At 53.0% G+C, this 16,486-nt stretch overlaps 1 protein-coding gene across 1 annotated transcript in view; it reads right to left on the bottom strand.

Moving 5' to 3' along the window:
* Positions 1-1,318: 1,318 nt before the first annotated feature.
* Positions 1,319-16,486, bottom strand: part of SEC14L5 (SEC14 like lipid binding 5) — a 39,347-nt gene continuing 24,179 nt past the window's right edge. Inside the window, exons 9-16 of the mRNA XM_006190051.3 lie at positions 14,871-14,959; positions 14,710-14,780; positions 13,054-13,225; positions 10,118-10,252; positions 9,203-9,337; positions 8,494-8,721; positions 7,192-7,370; positions 1,319-5,082 (exon numbers count right to left, since the gene is read on the bottom strand). Coding sequence (XP_006190113.2) covers positions 4,974-5,082; positions 7,192-7,370; positions 8,494-8,721; positions 9,203-9,337; positions 10,118-10,252; positions 13,054-13,225; positions 14,710-14,780; positions 14,871-14,959 — 1,118 coding nt within the window. The 3' untranslated portion in view covers positions 1,319-4,973. The remainder of the gene's footprint in view (positions 5,083-7,191; positions 7,371-8,493; positions 8,722-9,202; positions 9,338-10,117; positions 10,253-13,053; positions 13,226-14,709; positions 14,781-14,870; positions 14,960-16,486) is intronic.

Here is a 16,486-nt window from a genome sequence, read left to right as displayed (position 1 = left end):
AGACGTCAGCAGTGACCCAAGGCTCAGACCTGATCCCAGCTCGCCTGCCCCAGGGAGCTCTTTTTCAACACCCGTTACCCCCCAGGGTCCACTGGCTGTTCCTCCGAGAGCCCCTGCCCACAGCTCCAGAGCAATGCATGCAAAAGTGGCAGGGGATGAGTGCAGGCACTGCACTGGAGCAGCACGGGCTGCTTTCTGTCCCTGCATTAGATGTGTTGGGCAGGGCTGGGTCACAGCAGCCAGTGTAGATGGGGGTCCTAATACAGTCACACAAAGGAAACATACCTCCTCTGCTTCCCCAAGTGATGGTCCTTGGCCTCCTGCTGTAAAACAAGGGACCCTTTTCAGGCTCTCACGATGCCTGTGGCAGCCAACACCCTGCTCCCTGTCCCAAGGGAGCTCGCAAGAAGGATCGGTGCAGCCCGTTAGGCCCCGCCCCCTCCTGACGTCAGGACTGTGGCTGTCCTCGGTTGCAACTCTGGGACTTGGGTAAAACCCAGGGGACAGGACAGAGTGGCCAGGGAAGATGGACAGTAGGGCCCTCACCTTCACCTGGGGACCTGGCAAGTAGAATCCAGGAACCCACCCGAAGATTCCACATTGGCAGTGCTGAGTGGGGCCCAGAGGCCTGCATTTAATACCACTGATAAGCTGCACGTGGATCTGTTCGTGCACAGTATGCACGTGCAGTGGGTTGAATAGTGCCTCCCCCACTTTGCAAATTCGTGTCTACCCAGAACCTCAGAATGTGACCTTATCTGGAAGTGGGATCCTTGCAAGCATAATTGGTTAAGTATAATTGAGATGAAATCATACTGGATTTAGAATGGGCCCTAAATGCAATGACTTGGTGTCCTTGTCAAAAAGGAGACACACAGTGGAGAAGGTCAGGTGACGATGGAGGCAGACACTAGAGTGACATGGCCACAGGCCAAGGAACACCAGGAGCCACCAGAAGCTCAAAGAGGCAGGAAGGACTCTCCCCTAGAGCCTTAGGAGGGGACACTGGCCTTCATCTCAGACTTCAGGCCTCTGGAAGGTGAGAAAATCAGTTTCTGTCTTAAGCTCCCAAGTTTGTGATAATTTGGTATGGTGGCCCTAGGAAACTAATACAATATATCTGTGCTTTATATATTAAAAATGTGATTTTTTTTTCTGTGCCCTGTCTTCGCCACTCTGAAGAACCAATCTGCAACGCATTGTGTGTGACGTCACCCCTGTTGAAAACGCTCTTTTAAATGAGTCTTTTAAACAAGAGTTGAGTAATTCTTGAACAAACCCAGGGAACCCTCCAGGGTTTTAGGAAGTAGACAGTAGGTATATCCAAATCTAAAACGTTTAATGGTCCTGGTTGGAGCAAACAGTCAGGTGAACAAGAAGTGTCGTGTTTTCATGGCTGAAACAGACTGACCAATTCATTTTACAGGGGGAGAAATTCCAGACACAGGATAGGAAAAAAAAGTCTCAAACTCCCCTTACTTCATCTTGTGGGGAGAACGTTCTGCAGCTGGTTGAGGGAAATACCACTCGGAATTATGCTCTTCCAGGTGAGTGGATCTGCCCAGAAAACACAGTTTCTAAAAAGGGTAAGTCGGGAGGAATTAATATCCCCACCCCGACTTTTCTCCAGATACACGCAGTGCTAGGCCTTCTGTCCCATGTGAAACAGTGACGGGCATCCTCAGGAAGGAGTCTGGAGTCTTTGGATGAGAAGCATTAAACAATCAGAATAACCGCTGACTTATATCAAGTGCTTTCTGTGTGCCAGGCGTTGGGCTGAGGACTTTACAGCCCCTTTCATTTCATCCCACTACGACCCAGTGAATGAGGTAGGCACTGCTATCCCCATTTTACAGATGAGGATATTGAGGCACAGAGAGGTTAAGTCACCTGCTGGAGGTCACACAGCTAGTGAGAAAATGGCTGGGGCTCAAACCTCACCTTGTCTAAATTTTAAGACCCAGGCTCCTAAAGTGCCTGGGCAGGTCCTATTGCTAGTGGGTCGTTTCTGTCCTGGCCACAGTAGGTTAATGAACAAAATGAAGAAAGAAGCCAAGCCAAGGAGCTTCCACCCCCGGGGTCTAGGGGAATTTAGAAGCCAAGAGCTCAGCTGTCCTTCCTTGGGTTTTTAATCCCAAGCCTCCTGAAGGTAAGAATGGCTACTGATTGACGTACTCCAGTGTGGGCCCCAGAGACCTCTGGCACAGGAGGAGAACCATAGCAGATATCGCTGTGGCTATCTGTTGCTCCTGTGGCCAGCTCCCTCTGTCCACTGGGCGACTGGCTCTCCCCCATCCCCCTGGTGCTTCTGGAGGGAATGTCAATCACAAGGCCACTGGCATGAGAGTGAGCACGTGACCTGTGCAGGGCCAGTCAGAGCCTTCCCTGGGATTTGAGATGGAAAGAGTCTCTTCCTGCCTTAGAGAATGAGAGCCCCGTGGTTGTAGGCTAGGAGATGCCGGCAGCCACCTTTCCCTCCAGGTGGAGAGGACAAGGCCAGCATGCAAAAGGACACGGGGCCAAGAAGCCCAGGTGAAGTTGAGGTTGACCACATGAGCCTGAGGACACTGGACTCTGGATCCAGCCATACCTGGAGCAAGACTCACCCTTGGTCATTCCAGCTACAGGAGCAAAGGGACTCCCTTTGTTGCTTAAGTCTATTTCAGCTAGAGTTTTCCCAAGGGAGAGGGGGAGAGCAAGCTCTCAAAAGGAGGGGCCTCTTTGCTGCTGTTAAGGCTGGACTGCCAATGGCAGACCCTCTTCTCTGGAATCGGCAGATCCAGGTTCCAGTTGTCAAAAGCCACTTATAATCCCAAGCCAAGGAAAGGCCTCTGCAGGATTCACTGGGTGCTAGTCCTAGACACTAAGTGTGCAGGGAGTGCCAGGACAGCTTCCCCCCAAAGTGCTTCTAGTTTGTAGAGACAAGCTAGAAATTCATCTAAAGACAGTTGGAAAATATCACAAATTGCTCTTGGTGATAAATGCCTGGTGACACGGGAGCAATTAGTTTTGGGAATGTCTCAAACCTTCCCCCCTCTCTCTCCCTCATGCATGTGCACACACCCCTTGATGCAGGATGCAGAGTTTTGGATTTTGTTTCCATACCTGAGAAGTGAACTGAAAACCCCATAGATGGGCGAGGCTCCCTCCCTGCAGGGAGAAGGGGATCTTTGAGGACAGCTCCTTCCCTCTGCCCTAGGTTTGGGGTTGAGAGTGGCACGGAAGTAAGTCCTTGCTCTCCTTGTCCTGTCATGCCGAGCCTGCATGGAGGTGATGATCCCCATGGCTGTACACCCAGCCCCTGGGCAAGGCCCCGTGACTTTGGGTGTCGGCCAGAGACATCCCAACGTAAGCAAGGCTACGAGATAAGAGTAACCTGAGCCTCTCACCCCAGACTGTGGAGCTATTCCAGGGCCCTCCCTCCCAGGCAGATAATCCAAGTGAGTGATGTGTGCTAGGGGTGGGTCAATAGAGAGGGGTGGGGACTGGGGTGGCCCCATTTAGGGGTGCAGCCCTGTTGCCTTTACCCACAATGTGGCCCCATTTTGCCAACCCTTCTAAACACCTAAGGGGAGCCAGAAATGCTGATTTCTGTGTGAAATACCCCAATTTTTAAACCTTTTGTTTAGGCAAAACTAAAACACTGAAGGCAGGCCAGATCCAATTTTAGGCTGCCACTTGGTGACCTTTGACCTATTTCCTTTTTGGAGGCCCAAGAAATGAAAGGAGGAATGTCCTCAGGCCCCAAGGAAACCCACGCCCCTCCTATGCAGGAACTTGAGGGAAATTTTTTTCAATACTGGAGCTGGTTCTGAGGGTCAGATTTGCCCCAGGGCAGCTGCAGCAAATTTACAGCCCACACCCCACAGGGAAGTCTTGATGCCATGTTTAGATCCTGGATCCAGCCTTACCTGAAGTAAACCCTCCTAGACTGGCCAGTTACATGCACCCATGAATGGTCACCCTTTTTTGGCTAAGCCACTGGGAGGCAACTTACAACCAAAAAAGTCGTAATTAAATAGATCCCCAGGAGAGAAAGGAACCTCCAGAGAATATAAAGATAGCCAGAGCTGCTTCATCACTGCCTGGAACTCAGCAGAAACCCTGGGCCTTCCCAACCTCTTTAAGTCAGAGGTGGCCAGAGTTAGGCCTTCCAGCCATTTGCTGCGAAAATGAATTTCAAACGCAGGGTGAGCGGCTCCCCACAGAAAGTGGAGCCTGTAACTCATATAACTGCTCACCTGCATATCTTGAGACCCAGGGCATCACTATGGGATTAGATGCTATGGTGAACACCCAGCATTTCTGCCTCCCCAACATTCTTTCCCCCTTCTTCTAGGGGGAACTCCAGTATTCCTAGAAGCACCCCTCCTTGTGCTTTTCAGACCAGGTGGTTGGCAATAGGGGTACGCATGTGATCCCAGCTGGCCAATCACTGTACTTCCTCGTGCCCAGTCCAGATTGGTCCAGATTGGACAGAGGGCCCTGCCAGCCTGTCAGTGTTCTCCATTCCCCTGGCAGCCATCATTGGTTCAGGGACCAGATGGGAACGAAGCAGGCTGATAAGATTACATTCCTAGGAGGTTGGATGGAACTTTGTGGGGAGACAAGATTCTCTTCTGCAGCTGAGCTGGGGGGAGGGAGGGAGCCTAATGGTGATGGGGTCCCTTGTACAGGGAAGGCCCCTGAGAAGGAGGCCACCCCAGGGAAGCAGAGCCAGAGGTAGAGGAGGGCATGGAACCTGATGCCATCCCTGAGCCCCCAGACCTGCAGGTGGTCAGCCTACCCCTTGGCTTTTCATTATGCGAAGCCCGTAGGAGATGATTCTGTCCTCACAACCTGAAGAGCCCATGGAGCTCCAGACACCCCGACTTTGTCAGTTTCCAGGCCCGCGGCTGCAGCCCACATGGTCCCAGGCCTCGTGGACACTTGCAGATGTGGGAGTCGTGCTGCCCTGCAGGGCTCCGTCATGACTATCTGGAGATCAGGGAGCTGCTGTGGGACTGGCTGGAGGAGGAGGAGGTGGCAGCGCTGAGCTGGGAGAAGCGGCTGGTGCAGGATTCCAGGCTGGACATGGAACCCCTGGGGAGGAAGGACACCTACGTTACCATCTGGTGGTGACACAGCCCTGGGGCCCACATGCAGCGGTGGAAAAGCTGGTGATGCTGCAAATGAGGCCCCAGGGCCCTTTCCACAAGGCTGGCAACCGCCCCAGGCGCAGAGGGCAAGTGCAGAGGGAAAAGCAAGTGAAGCTATGATGAGAAATGAAGCCCCACCCATTTCTCTGACCCCCTTCCCTGCCAAGAACCCCACAGACCACTCAGGGGCTTGTACCTCACTTAGGTGCCAGCATGGCCCAGAGGGTGCCCCACGGCCCGGGGAGGCCTCAGCCTGTCTCCAGCCTCACCCCTCTGCCTCCTTGCTGCTCCTCTGACACCCGCCTCCCCCATCTCGGGGTCTTGTGTGTCTGCGCCTACTCCCAGAAACCTTCCTCTCCTGCCCACTTTGTCTAGTTAACTCCCACTCCAGAGCAGTGCCGTTTCTGTGGTGACACTGTTCCAGATCTGCGCCATGCGACACGGCTGCCGTCAGCCACGTGGGGCTCCTGGGCACTCGAGATGTGGCTAGCGCGACTGAGGAACTGAGTTTTCAACTTTGTTTAATTCTAATCTCTATGTTTAAATTGCTACCTTTGGCTAGTAGTTACCAAGTCGGACAGTGTAGCCGTAGGGCCTGGGTACTCACAGTGTGATCTGGGGCCCAGCAGCACCAGCGTCTCCTGGAGCTTGTCATTGGAGCTGCAGACTCTCAGGCAGCCCCCCAACCCCCAGAGTCTGCACTTTGATGAGCCCCTCAGGCGATTTGTGTGCACATCACCTAGGTGTCAACTCCAATGTCACTTCCCAGACACCTTCCCCACTACCCTACCCACCCTGTGCCAGGCCTGGTTCTGGACTCTGCGCCCTGTGTGTGCGACCTCTAGCACCTCCTGGAGTGTGGCCTGGGGCAAGGAGCCCGGGCTGGGTACCTTCATGGCACCCACCGATGCTTTGGTGTGGTTACATGGTCTCCTACCATGGTGGGAGATCCAGCCTGTCTGGTACCCACAGAGCCAGCCCAGCACCTGGCCACTGAGGGCGAGCAGGAAATAGCCTTGAACTGGTTCTCTCATGAGGCTACTGAAGGTCAGGGCAGCAAGGCCCACCACTCGACCTCCACCGGCCCTCCCGGAGGCAGTAGCCCCCAGTTCCCTTGTCTACGTTTCTGAGTCTCTCTGGGCTCAGTCTCCTTCCCCAGCACTGAGGCCTGATGGCCAAAACAGACTCTTCCCAAAGGGGGAATCACCAGCCCTCTGACACTCTGCGGGGTCTCTCTTTAGAGTAAAGACCCTGGCCCAGCATTTCTTGTGCCATCTGCGTTTGCCCCAGGGATCCTTGGAGCTCCACCTGGGATGTGGGTCCAGATGTGACACCCTCCTGGAGCCTCGATTTTACTCCATGGTAAGAAATTTAAAGCATCATTTTTAGAAGGAAACTAACACAGATACGTCACGAGGCAGGATGCAAAATCACATTTGTTTTTGAAAGATGAGACAAAAGACCTGGAAGAAACCACTATTGAGTACTTACTATATGTCCAGGTGAAGGGCAGGCTTCCCCCAGCCATCGTATACTCAGGACAACCCCAAGACTTAGGGGCTTCAGCTGTCCCCATATAACAGATGGGGCTCAGAGAGGTAAAGTGACTTGCCGGAGGTCACACAGCAACCTGGAAGTGCTGAAGGCTAAAGCACTACAATTCCCTGTCTCTCTGACAGCAACACTTGGGAGAGAAGTCTGTGAGGCACTATTCTAGTGTTCTAGAGCAGTCCAAACCCAGTTTGATGGAGTTCTAGGAGTGAGGGGATATACAAACAGGAGCGCTCGGGCTCCCCTTCTCCCTCTACCAGTCAGTCTGGGGTGCTGGGCTGGGATGTCCAGGGTTTCATTTGAAGGGACAGTTATGCAGCTGAGGCAGACTTTGGACATGGTGTTCACTCCAGTCGCTCACGGTAAGGTTTAACAACACCCAGGCTGGGGCCCCACCCCTGGAGAAGCTCAAGACCAAGTAGAGGAGGTGATTCCAGAGTCCCCAGCCCGGAAGGAAGGGGCTGAGGGCCTGGCCTGGAGGGGCGTCTGGGGCACCTCGTACCTGAAGTCCTCAGACGCCAGCACCTCGTAGTAGTAGAGGAGTTTGCACCTGGGGCCAGGGCTGTGCAGGGCCGTCAGGACATCCTCCATGCCCGGGAGGCTGCAGGCCGCATGGCCAGGGGGGCTGTGCATTTGCCACTGGAGCAAGTAGACACCAGGCCACCGGGTCACGTGGGAGCCCTGAAACACAGCGGCCACACCTGAGGCCCTGGTCCACCTGGAGACAGGATCCCCTTTTTAAACCAATCTACCAGCCAGTCCTTCCTTTTGGAGTCTCCCGAAGTCACCCTTATTCCACCCCTGCTGTTACCCCACATCCCTGGCATCTGAGCGCCTCCCTCATAGAGATGAGGGGCAGGGAGGGGGAGTTGAGACTGTGAGGGAGAGGGGTACAGCTGTAGGACAACAGAGGTGTGGTTTGGTTAAACGCCTGGATTTTGTTGGCCTTTTGTCCTGCTGAGTGGGATTTGCAAACTGAGAGTACCTGGAGAAGGATTTGGGTGGGAGCTTGAAGGTGGTTAGAGTTTGTTGAGGGCCAAGAGACAGCAAGGTGGGGGTGTTAGTTATTATAAGAACAACTTTGAGGGGGAGGTTATAGCTCAGTGGTAGAGTGCATGCTTAGCAGGCACAAGGTCTTGGGTTCAATTACCAGTACGTCTACTAAATAAACAAATAAATAAACCTAATTACCTCCCTGCAAAACAAAGAACAGCTTTGAGGAAGGGCTGGGATGTTTGGTGGGACCCTGGGGCACATTGCTGGGGGGGTGATGCGACAGCTGTCTGCTAATTCCCCTGTGAAACCTTTAGTAAGATCTGTAGTGCTCGTGTGTGTGTGTGTGTGTGTGTGTGTGTGTGTGTGTGTGTGTGTGTTTGTGGGCTGGTGATATTTGACCTGCAATCACCAGCCTCACGGAGAATGTGGGGTCAGCAGGGGTGGCTCATGTTCATGTCTGAGTCTGTTCCCAGACCTACAGTTTCTCTGCTGTGTCAGCTCTGAAACTTGAGCACGCATCAGCAATCACGGGGAGAGGTGAGGGTGCAGATGCCAGGTCCCATGCCCACAGGTTCTGAGCTTGCCCGCCTGGCGCGGGGCCTGGCAACCTGCATCTTTGACAGGAGTCTCAGGGGATTCTGAGGCTGGGGTCCTGGATCTGCCAGGCTCTCTCTCCCCTACTGTCCAGCAGGGTCTCTGAGGCCAGGGACCGGGTCCAGCGTGTACACTGCTGTAGCCCCAGAACCCTGGCGCTCAGCCGGCACTCAGCCTGGCGTGATGAATAAGTAAATGAACCAAGGAGTGGAACCTGGATGCTCTCCCCTTCCCGGCAGACGAGGGGGTCCTCCACCCGGCTGTAATCTGCGTCCAGGGCCCAGCCTTCGTCTGTCAGCTGCCCGCAGGCCCTGGCCCCAGGCTCCCGGGGGCCTGACTTGGGTGCCTGCTTGGTGTGATACAGACTGAACACCACGTCCCCTCGAAGGATGTCAAAGTCCCAGGTGATGACTGACTCCCTGTCCAGAATCTCCACTGCAACCTGCATGGGGACAGGTGACAGGTGTAAGGCCAGTTTGGAGGGGGCTGGAATGGAGAAGCGGGCTGCAGGGTTGTCAGTCTCCATTCCTCACTGCAGGAAGGGTGGGCTGCTGAGGCTCCCAGCCTCCCTTCTCCCCCTACATCTAGGAATTGCTCTGGACAAACAGACCCACCTCTGTCTGAAACCCCTGGGAGGTTCCATCCTGCCATGCAGTGACCCACAGCCAATGACTGCCTGATGTGAGGGTACAAAGGCCAGCCCCCTACAATCAGATCAGGCCGGGTAGACCAATTCTGAAACCACCTCTTGGCTTAGCTTCTGCCTCCACCCCGTCCTGCCCCCACCCTCCTTACAGGTTTCTCTGGAGCACCCATCCTCTACAAATCTCTGGCACAAAAGCTCATCTCAGGCTCTGCTTCAGGGTCCCTGACCTACGATGACGCCCAGCCCAGTAGGCCCTCCCAGGCGGGGACCCCAGCACCTCGTGGGGGGCCCCGCGGTGCACACTGGCTGACTGGTAGGTCTCTCTCCACTGCCGTAGCTGATCTTCGTGCTCCTGGTCCTCTTCTGTCAGATAGAGGGACTTGGGGACCAGCCCTCCTTCAGGGACATTACACTGGGGGACAAAGATACAAGTGGCAGGTCAGGGCCCAGCCGGGCCTGGCTGACCCCACAGAAAGGTGCCTGTGATCCCTGAAATCACACTTGTAACAGGCATACATGTCATGACAACAGGAGAGAACTGGCAGGCTTGGCAAAATTCGTAGGAAGTGTCATTTTTTTTAACCCTGAATTCATGTAAACTTGCTGTTTGATAGTTCTGTTAGAGGAGGGGGAGGGGCCTGCCTTCCCACAGTCAGATGAGATAAGGGTCACCCCTATCATCTCACCCCATGGGAGGCAAGGAAAGGGATCTGGGCCACCTCCCGTGGAAGCAGTTGCTTGATCATCTCTGCTGTGTGGCTGTGGGTTAGGGACAGATCCCTTTGGGTACATCAGCTCCAGGGTCCAGGCCGCTGGGACATTTGGGTCACCTTCCCTTGCAACAGAGGGTGCAAAGCTGGCAGGTACACTAACTGCTGCCTAGCAACGTCCTGGATGGGAATACAAAGGGGTACGCCTTCGACTGGCCCGGCCTCTGAGCTTCTGGGAAACTTCCACCTTCGTTCACTAGGTCTGAAAGGACCAAGGTAAGACCCCTCCTTCAGAGAGGAGTCATCTCTAAAATGAGCTCTTCCCCAAAGAGCCAGCATGGTCCTCCCCAGGTAAGAGTGCCACAAAATGGCCTGCCCTTCTCCTTCAACCACTGCAGCCCTACCCCAGTGATCCCTGGCTCCTCTAAGGCCACAGACCACCCACTCCGTGAGCTCAGGGCCCGCAGCCCCCGGGGTCTCACCAGGCACTCTCCCCCGAGGAAGTCGGGGATCACTTCTTTGTCCAGGTAGTCAACGAGGCCTCCGGGGCCCTGGTAGTTGCTGCCGCTGTAGATGAGGAACTTCTGCCTGGTGTTCTCGTTGATGAAGGGGCTGATCTGAAATAGGGGGAGATGAGGCAAGATGGAAAGTTTTTTTTTTAATTGAGGTGTCATTCACATAACATAGATTTAACTATGTAAAAGTGAACAATTTGATGGCTTTTGGTTCTGTCACTGTGTTGGGCAACCATCTGTCACCTTTACTTCCAAGACATTTTCATCCCTCTGGAAGGAAACTCTAGGCCCATTAGCAGTCACTTCCCTCTTCTCTCCCCCAGCCCCTGGAAATCACCAATCTGCTTTCTGTCCCTATGGATTTGCCTATTCTGGAGATTTCACAGAAATGGAATCACAAAATATGTGCCTTTTGTGACTGGCTTCTTTCCCTGAGCATTATGTTTTCAAGGTCGCAGCATGAGTCAGAGGTTCTTTTTCGTGGCTGAATAATATTCCACTGTGTGGATGACCAGGCTTTGTTTATCCCAGATGGAAAGTATTTCAACACTGAGCTCTAAGCTGCCCATCAGTCTCATTTGTCATGGCATCCCAATGCTGCTGTGGTGTCTGACTCAGGAAATATTTGGTGAAGGAAGGAAGGAAGGAAGGAAGGAAGGTGGGTAGCTGAACACTTGGCATGGCAGGCCTAGGGCATTTCAGCAAGGAATGTCGCCAGCAAAAAATCAAAACAAGAAATCCCACCTGTGTGGGTCACACTCCTTCAGCCGCCCACCCTGGGAGGGGTCCCCATGGCCTGGCTCCATGCACTGGCCTCCATCTAGTGTGGCCAGTGGGGGACGGGGGTGGCAGCAGGAGATGGGAGGTGGGTACTTCTTCTCTGGCTTCCTCTCTGCTCCATTGCCCCTGGCAGTCCCCACTCTCATCTGTTCCAGCTCTCATGGGGCTCCAGTAACAAGGACATTCCCTCCTCTTGTCCCTCCAGCCCTGGGGTGGTCATTGCGTGCTGCAGTGGCTAGCCCCTGGGGCCTCTCCATCCTGCCCACCCCTCTACAGGGAACTCCAGTGTGTCATACCCCCATTGGAGCCAGCTGGGTGAATTCTGCTTCTGGCCCAACTGACTGGCTCCCACCCCCACCCAACGTACATCTTCTTAGGAAATCTCTAAACAGCAAAGGAACTTAATTTTCACAAAAGCAGGATGTTTCCAGATAAAATGCTTCAGTATCAGGTCCTGCCTGTCCCTCCTGCAGCTCTTGCTCCCCAGCCCAGCCCCAGAAGAGCCTTGAAGTAGCCCCAGAAGCCAGAGAACTTTCTGCCCCAGAAGTCTGCTCATGTCCTCTCCTCTGACAATCCTGCCCTGGCTCCCTACTGCCCCAGGACAAGGTCCCATCTTTGCCACAGCCTGGACTCACCATCCACTGGCCCCTGAGCATCTTCTCATTCTCCTCCAGCCACCCTGGACTGGTTTTTCAGTCCCTCAGAAGCATCCAGCCAGGTCCTGCCTCTAGGCCTTTGCCTGTGCTGTGCGGGTCGCCTGCTACACCCTTCCTCCCTCCCTTCTCCTGCTGGACTCTTGCTCCCTCCTCAGTCTCAGCCCACGTCGCCTGCTCAGCAGGACCTTCCTTGGCTCCACAGTCTAAACGATCCCCCTGCATCACCCCTGCCTTAGTCTCCCCAAGAACCCGAACGCCCCCACACCCTTATCACAGGACATCATGAAGCAGGTACTTGTGTGGGGCTATCTGGTTTCTCTCCCCTGACACACACACACACACACACACACACCCCATGATGGGAGGAGACACACTCTGCATCCCCACGGCACGCATTAAGTACTTCATAAAACACTGAATCCATTTAAATTTCAACTCTCAAGTCTCTATCCAGACTGAACCTCTACGTACAGCAGAGGTTCTCAGGCTTTCCTGGGCACCAAATCCCCAGGTACTTGGTAAGATGCTGCCTCTGAGTCTGTAGGACAGAGAGGGGGCCTGACACTCTGCACTGGCCTGCAGACCACACTTCAGTAACAAGGCCTCTGGGCAGTGGTTTTCAACTGCAAGTGACAACCAGTAGTGGTTGTGAAATCAACTATGGCTGCAACTTGCCTATTCTGAATGGAAAGGACTAGAAAAGAATAGCAGAGTGTCTTGTAAATACAATAACCATCAATCGTGAATCTGTTGTTTCAGGTGAGAGTGTGTGTGTGTGTGTGTGTGCGCGTGCAGGCTCAAACACTGGGACCAGGTTGCAACATAAAGTGTATTTCTGACTGCAGGTCATGGGCCAAAAGTTTTAAAATCCCTATAGCACAGGATCCCAACACTCCTCGGAACCAGCTCACAGGAGTCCCAGGAACGTGTTACAATTCTAGGTGTGACTCTCATGTCCACAAAGCAAAGCAGGACAGTGGCTATATAAAGTGTGTTCCATCCACACAGTGGAGTATTATTCAGACATAAAAAGGAATGAAGTACTGATTCTTGCTACAACATGGATGAACCTGAAATCATGATGCTGAGAGAAGTCAGACACAAAAAGCCTCCTGTTGTATGGTTCCACTTACACGGAATATCTAGAACAGGCAAATCCGTTAGAGACAGAAAGAAGATGAGTGGTTGCAGAGGAATGGAGGGAGGGGTGGGGAAGGACTGCTAATGGGGACAGGGTTTCTTTTTAGGGTGAAGAAAACGTTCTAGAGTTAGCTAGCGGTGATGGTTGCATAACCCTGTGAATTATACTAAAAACCAGTTAATTCTACACTTCACAAGGGTGAACTTTATGGGATATGAATTATATCTCAGTAAAGGTGTTATTTAGAAGAAATAATGCAGGGTGAGCAGGTGGGACAGCTCACAGAGGGACCTCCTCTCCCGTCTTGGGCTCCTGCTCTTTCTTACCAGCGTCCAGAGCACGGGGAAGACGCGTGGGGCTCGCACGATGAGCAGCCGGCCCAGGGTCTCTGGGTAGTTGTCCTCCACCACCTCTATCATACGCAGTAGAGCCTTCACCCCCGGCCGCCACAGATGCCGCAGGCTGAGACCCTCCAGGTCCACCAGGCAGGTCCAGGAGCTGCAGCAGAGACACCCCCTCACTCCATCTCACTCCGTCACCTCCCAGGGCCCCTGACACCATCCTCAGGGACCCAGAGCCCCAAAGACAGGGATGGACAGAGTGGCTCCATAAGCAGCACTGGGAGAAGGGGCCAGAACCACGGGACACTCCTGTGGATCCTGCCACCATGGGGAGGCCACGTGGCACAGAGGTTCAGAGCACACCTGCCAAGGCTGAGGGCCCAAATTCAAGTGCCCAAGAGCTGTGTGCCTTGGGCAACTTCCTCATCAGGACGGAGGCAATGACAATAACTGCCTCATCTCATCAACTGTTGGGATTAAATAAGATGGTCTATGTAAAGCTCTCTGCAAGGACAGGCATGTAGCATGTGCTCATTAAAACCAGTTATTACTACTAATTGTTGTAAAGATGCTGACTGCCAAATAGAGCATAAGCACTAAGAGCACACACTCCAGAGCCAGATGGCCTGGATTCAAATCCCAGCACTGCCACATGCTGTGTGGCCTTGGCCAAGTTACTTAACCTCTCTATGCCTCCATTTCATTAAAACTAATTCATTAGGAAAATGACCATTTTGCTGTAGCAGGCTGGTCCCTGGGAGCCTGTCCATCCTGCCTTGTTCCCTTCACCTTGCCCACCCACTCCAAGGAGTCCCTTCATGACACCCTGACATCTGAGCCATCTGGGGAGCTTTCCACTTCTGGCCAGGACCCTGAGAGATCAATCCCCCACCCCAACTCTAAAGGACACCTCCTTTGGAAAGCTCCAGACAGCAAAGGAATTTAATTTTTACAAAGATCAGGATATTCCGGGATAAAAAGCTTCATTATCAGATCCTGCCTGTCCCTCTGGGGGTGACATGAGCCAAGGAGCTGGGAAGAGTCCCTGTTACACAAGAAGTGCAATGTCCACATCTGTGTCACCTCTTCAGTCATTGTTTCTGATAAATCATAAAGAAACCCTAGGAAGCTGCCTTAGGTTAAGAATGGTTAAGTGCCTTAGGGCGCAATGCCACTGTAAGTATTGGTGTGGGAAACTCAGCTCAGAAACAAGTTTGCAGGGACCAAGAGAGGGGCGGTGGGTCACTGGATGTGCCCAGACACCTGCGAGGTCCACCTGCCTGAGAGACAGTCAAGGTGGATCTTGGGGTACGAAAGCCTGTCTCAAAAAGCCAAGGCCAGGAGGGCTGCGTGGCATGGGAAGAAAGTCCATGAGCCCAAGCCAGACGGAAACAGGTTCACATCCCAGCTGTGCCCCCTCCCTGCTCAGCAACCTTGGATAGCATCACCACTCTGGGCTCCGGGTTCCCCATCCATAAAGAATAGGGACGCCAAGACTCCCTGCCTCACAGGGTCGTTGTAAGAATTAGAGGAGGACATTTCTGTAAAGCGCCTAGCACACTGCCTGGTACAGCACCCATGCCCGGTGAACCTCGGCTGTTTTTGACTGTTTGGGAGTTTGCCTCTGGCCGGGGTACTTGCCTGATGGGACGGCCAAACTGCTTTGTGTTCCCTTCACACCGCTTCTGTCCTTCCTCGTTGACGGAAGGAACCTGGAAGGCAGAGAAGGTGCTGGTGGTTCACTTGGTTGCTCTGGCCGCAGGCAGCCCCGGGGGCTCCCAGGAGCAGGCACCCCGACTCACGTGCTGCAGCAGCACCTCCTCCCCCACCGCCTTCATCAAGCCCTTGGTGTCCATGTGGCCCAGACGAAGGACGTAGAGGGGCCGGCCATCTGTGGGGCGGGGCCAAGCGAGGTGGGAACAAAAGGGAGCCAGAATTACATACTTTAATATGATACTTTATATACGTTGTATGCATACAATCAATTCTTATTATTCCTGGTAGCTATGCTCTATAAAGTCACCTCGAACACAGAGTCAGAGAACACCTAACCCAGCTGCTGCTTCCAGGGGGAATACGGAGGTTAAGTTCCTGGCAGCCTCGGGTCACGACACTCATGTCCACTGATTAGTACGCAACTTAGTTTTACGTGTGTTTCTATTTAAGGACACTTGTTTAACTTATGTTGTCGATTCATTAACGCTGAACGCACGGCCAGCAGCACTGTGCCTGGTGCCTGAATGCAGCTCATCTAACACACCTGTATTCTCCATAAGGCACGTCACAGCCTCCCTGCACTTACGAACATAGACAGCGCTTCTGCACGACGTGAAATCACCACAGAAAGCACAAAATGCAAAAAATATGGCACTTCATAGACTGCAGAAAGGACACTCAATTCCAACAGGAGCTGAAACAAGGAGGCAGAAGGACACTTGTCCAGCCTCAGCTGGAAAGGGACGTGCATGTCAGATGACTCAGACTTTTTGTCGCTCTGTGCATGTCCGTGAAGGACAGTGAAGACACCTTGAGTATTGACATGGGGGTTACAAATAAATTTTAGTGAGTAGTCAAGTTCACAAATATGGAATCCATGAGTAACTAAGATCGACTGTATATTGAAAGCAGGTGTGCCAACCGGCTCTTCAGGACAGTCCAGCACTCGCCCTAATCAATATATATGGATTTTTAACTAAAGGACACTGAAAAGTATACGGGCTCTGGCTTCAATGGCAGTTTAAGTTTTTAAAAAATCCACAGATGATATTTGTGGTGGGTTGAACAATGTCCCCTGCAAAATTTATGTCCACCTAGAACCTCCGAATGTGATCTTAGTTGGAAGTAGGGTCTTGGCTGATGTGATTAGTTAAGGATCTCTAGATGAAATTGTGCTGGCTTAGTGTGGGTCCTAAATCCAGTGACCCGGGGTCTTTATAAGAAGAAGAGAGGACACAGAGAGATACACAGTGAGAAAGGCTGTGTAAACACAGAGGCAGAGGTGGGGTGATGGGGCCACAAGCCAAGGAATGCCTGGGGCCACCAGAAGCTGGAAGAGGCAGGAAGGATTCTCCCCTAGAGCCCTCAGCGGAATCATTGCCCTGCTGACACCTTGATTTTGGAATTCTAGAACTCCAGAACAATAAGAGAATAAATTTATGTTGCTTTAAGCCTCCCAGTTTGTGGGAATTTGCTCTGGAAGCCCCAAGACACCAATGCAGCGTTCATGCAGTTCAAAAGTAGTGGTGGGCCGACCCAGCCCCTTGGAGAAACATCTTGTCTCAAGCCCAAACGACTACTCCAGCTCTGCCTTCTTCATGGCTGGGTTGCCATCTCAAAGGCATCTCTAGATGCCCAGAAGAGACAAAAGGAAAAATAACAAGATGCTAAAATGAAAGCGGGCATTCAAAGCGCATTTGGC

Source organism: Camelus ferus, chromosome 18 (assembly GCF_009834535.1).
Source record: "Camelus ferus isolate YT-003-E chromosome 18, BCGSAC_Cfer_1.0, whole genome shotgun sequence".
Classification (NCBI taxonomy): Eukaryota; Metazoa; Chordata; class Mammalia; order Artiodactyla; family Camelidae; genus Camelus; species Camelus ferus.
The sequence above is the reverse complement of the archived record's forward strand: the minus strand, read 5'-3'. Positions and strand labels throughout refer to the sequence as shown.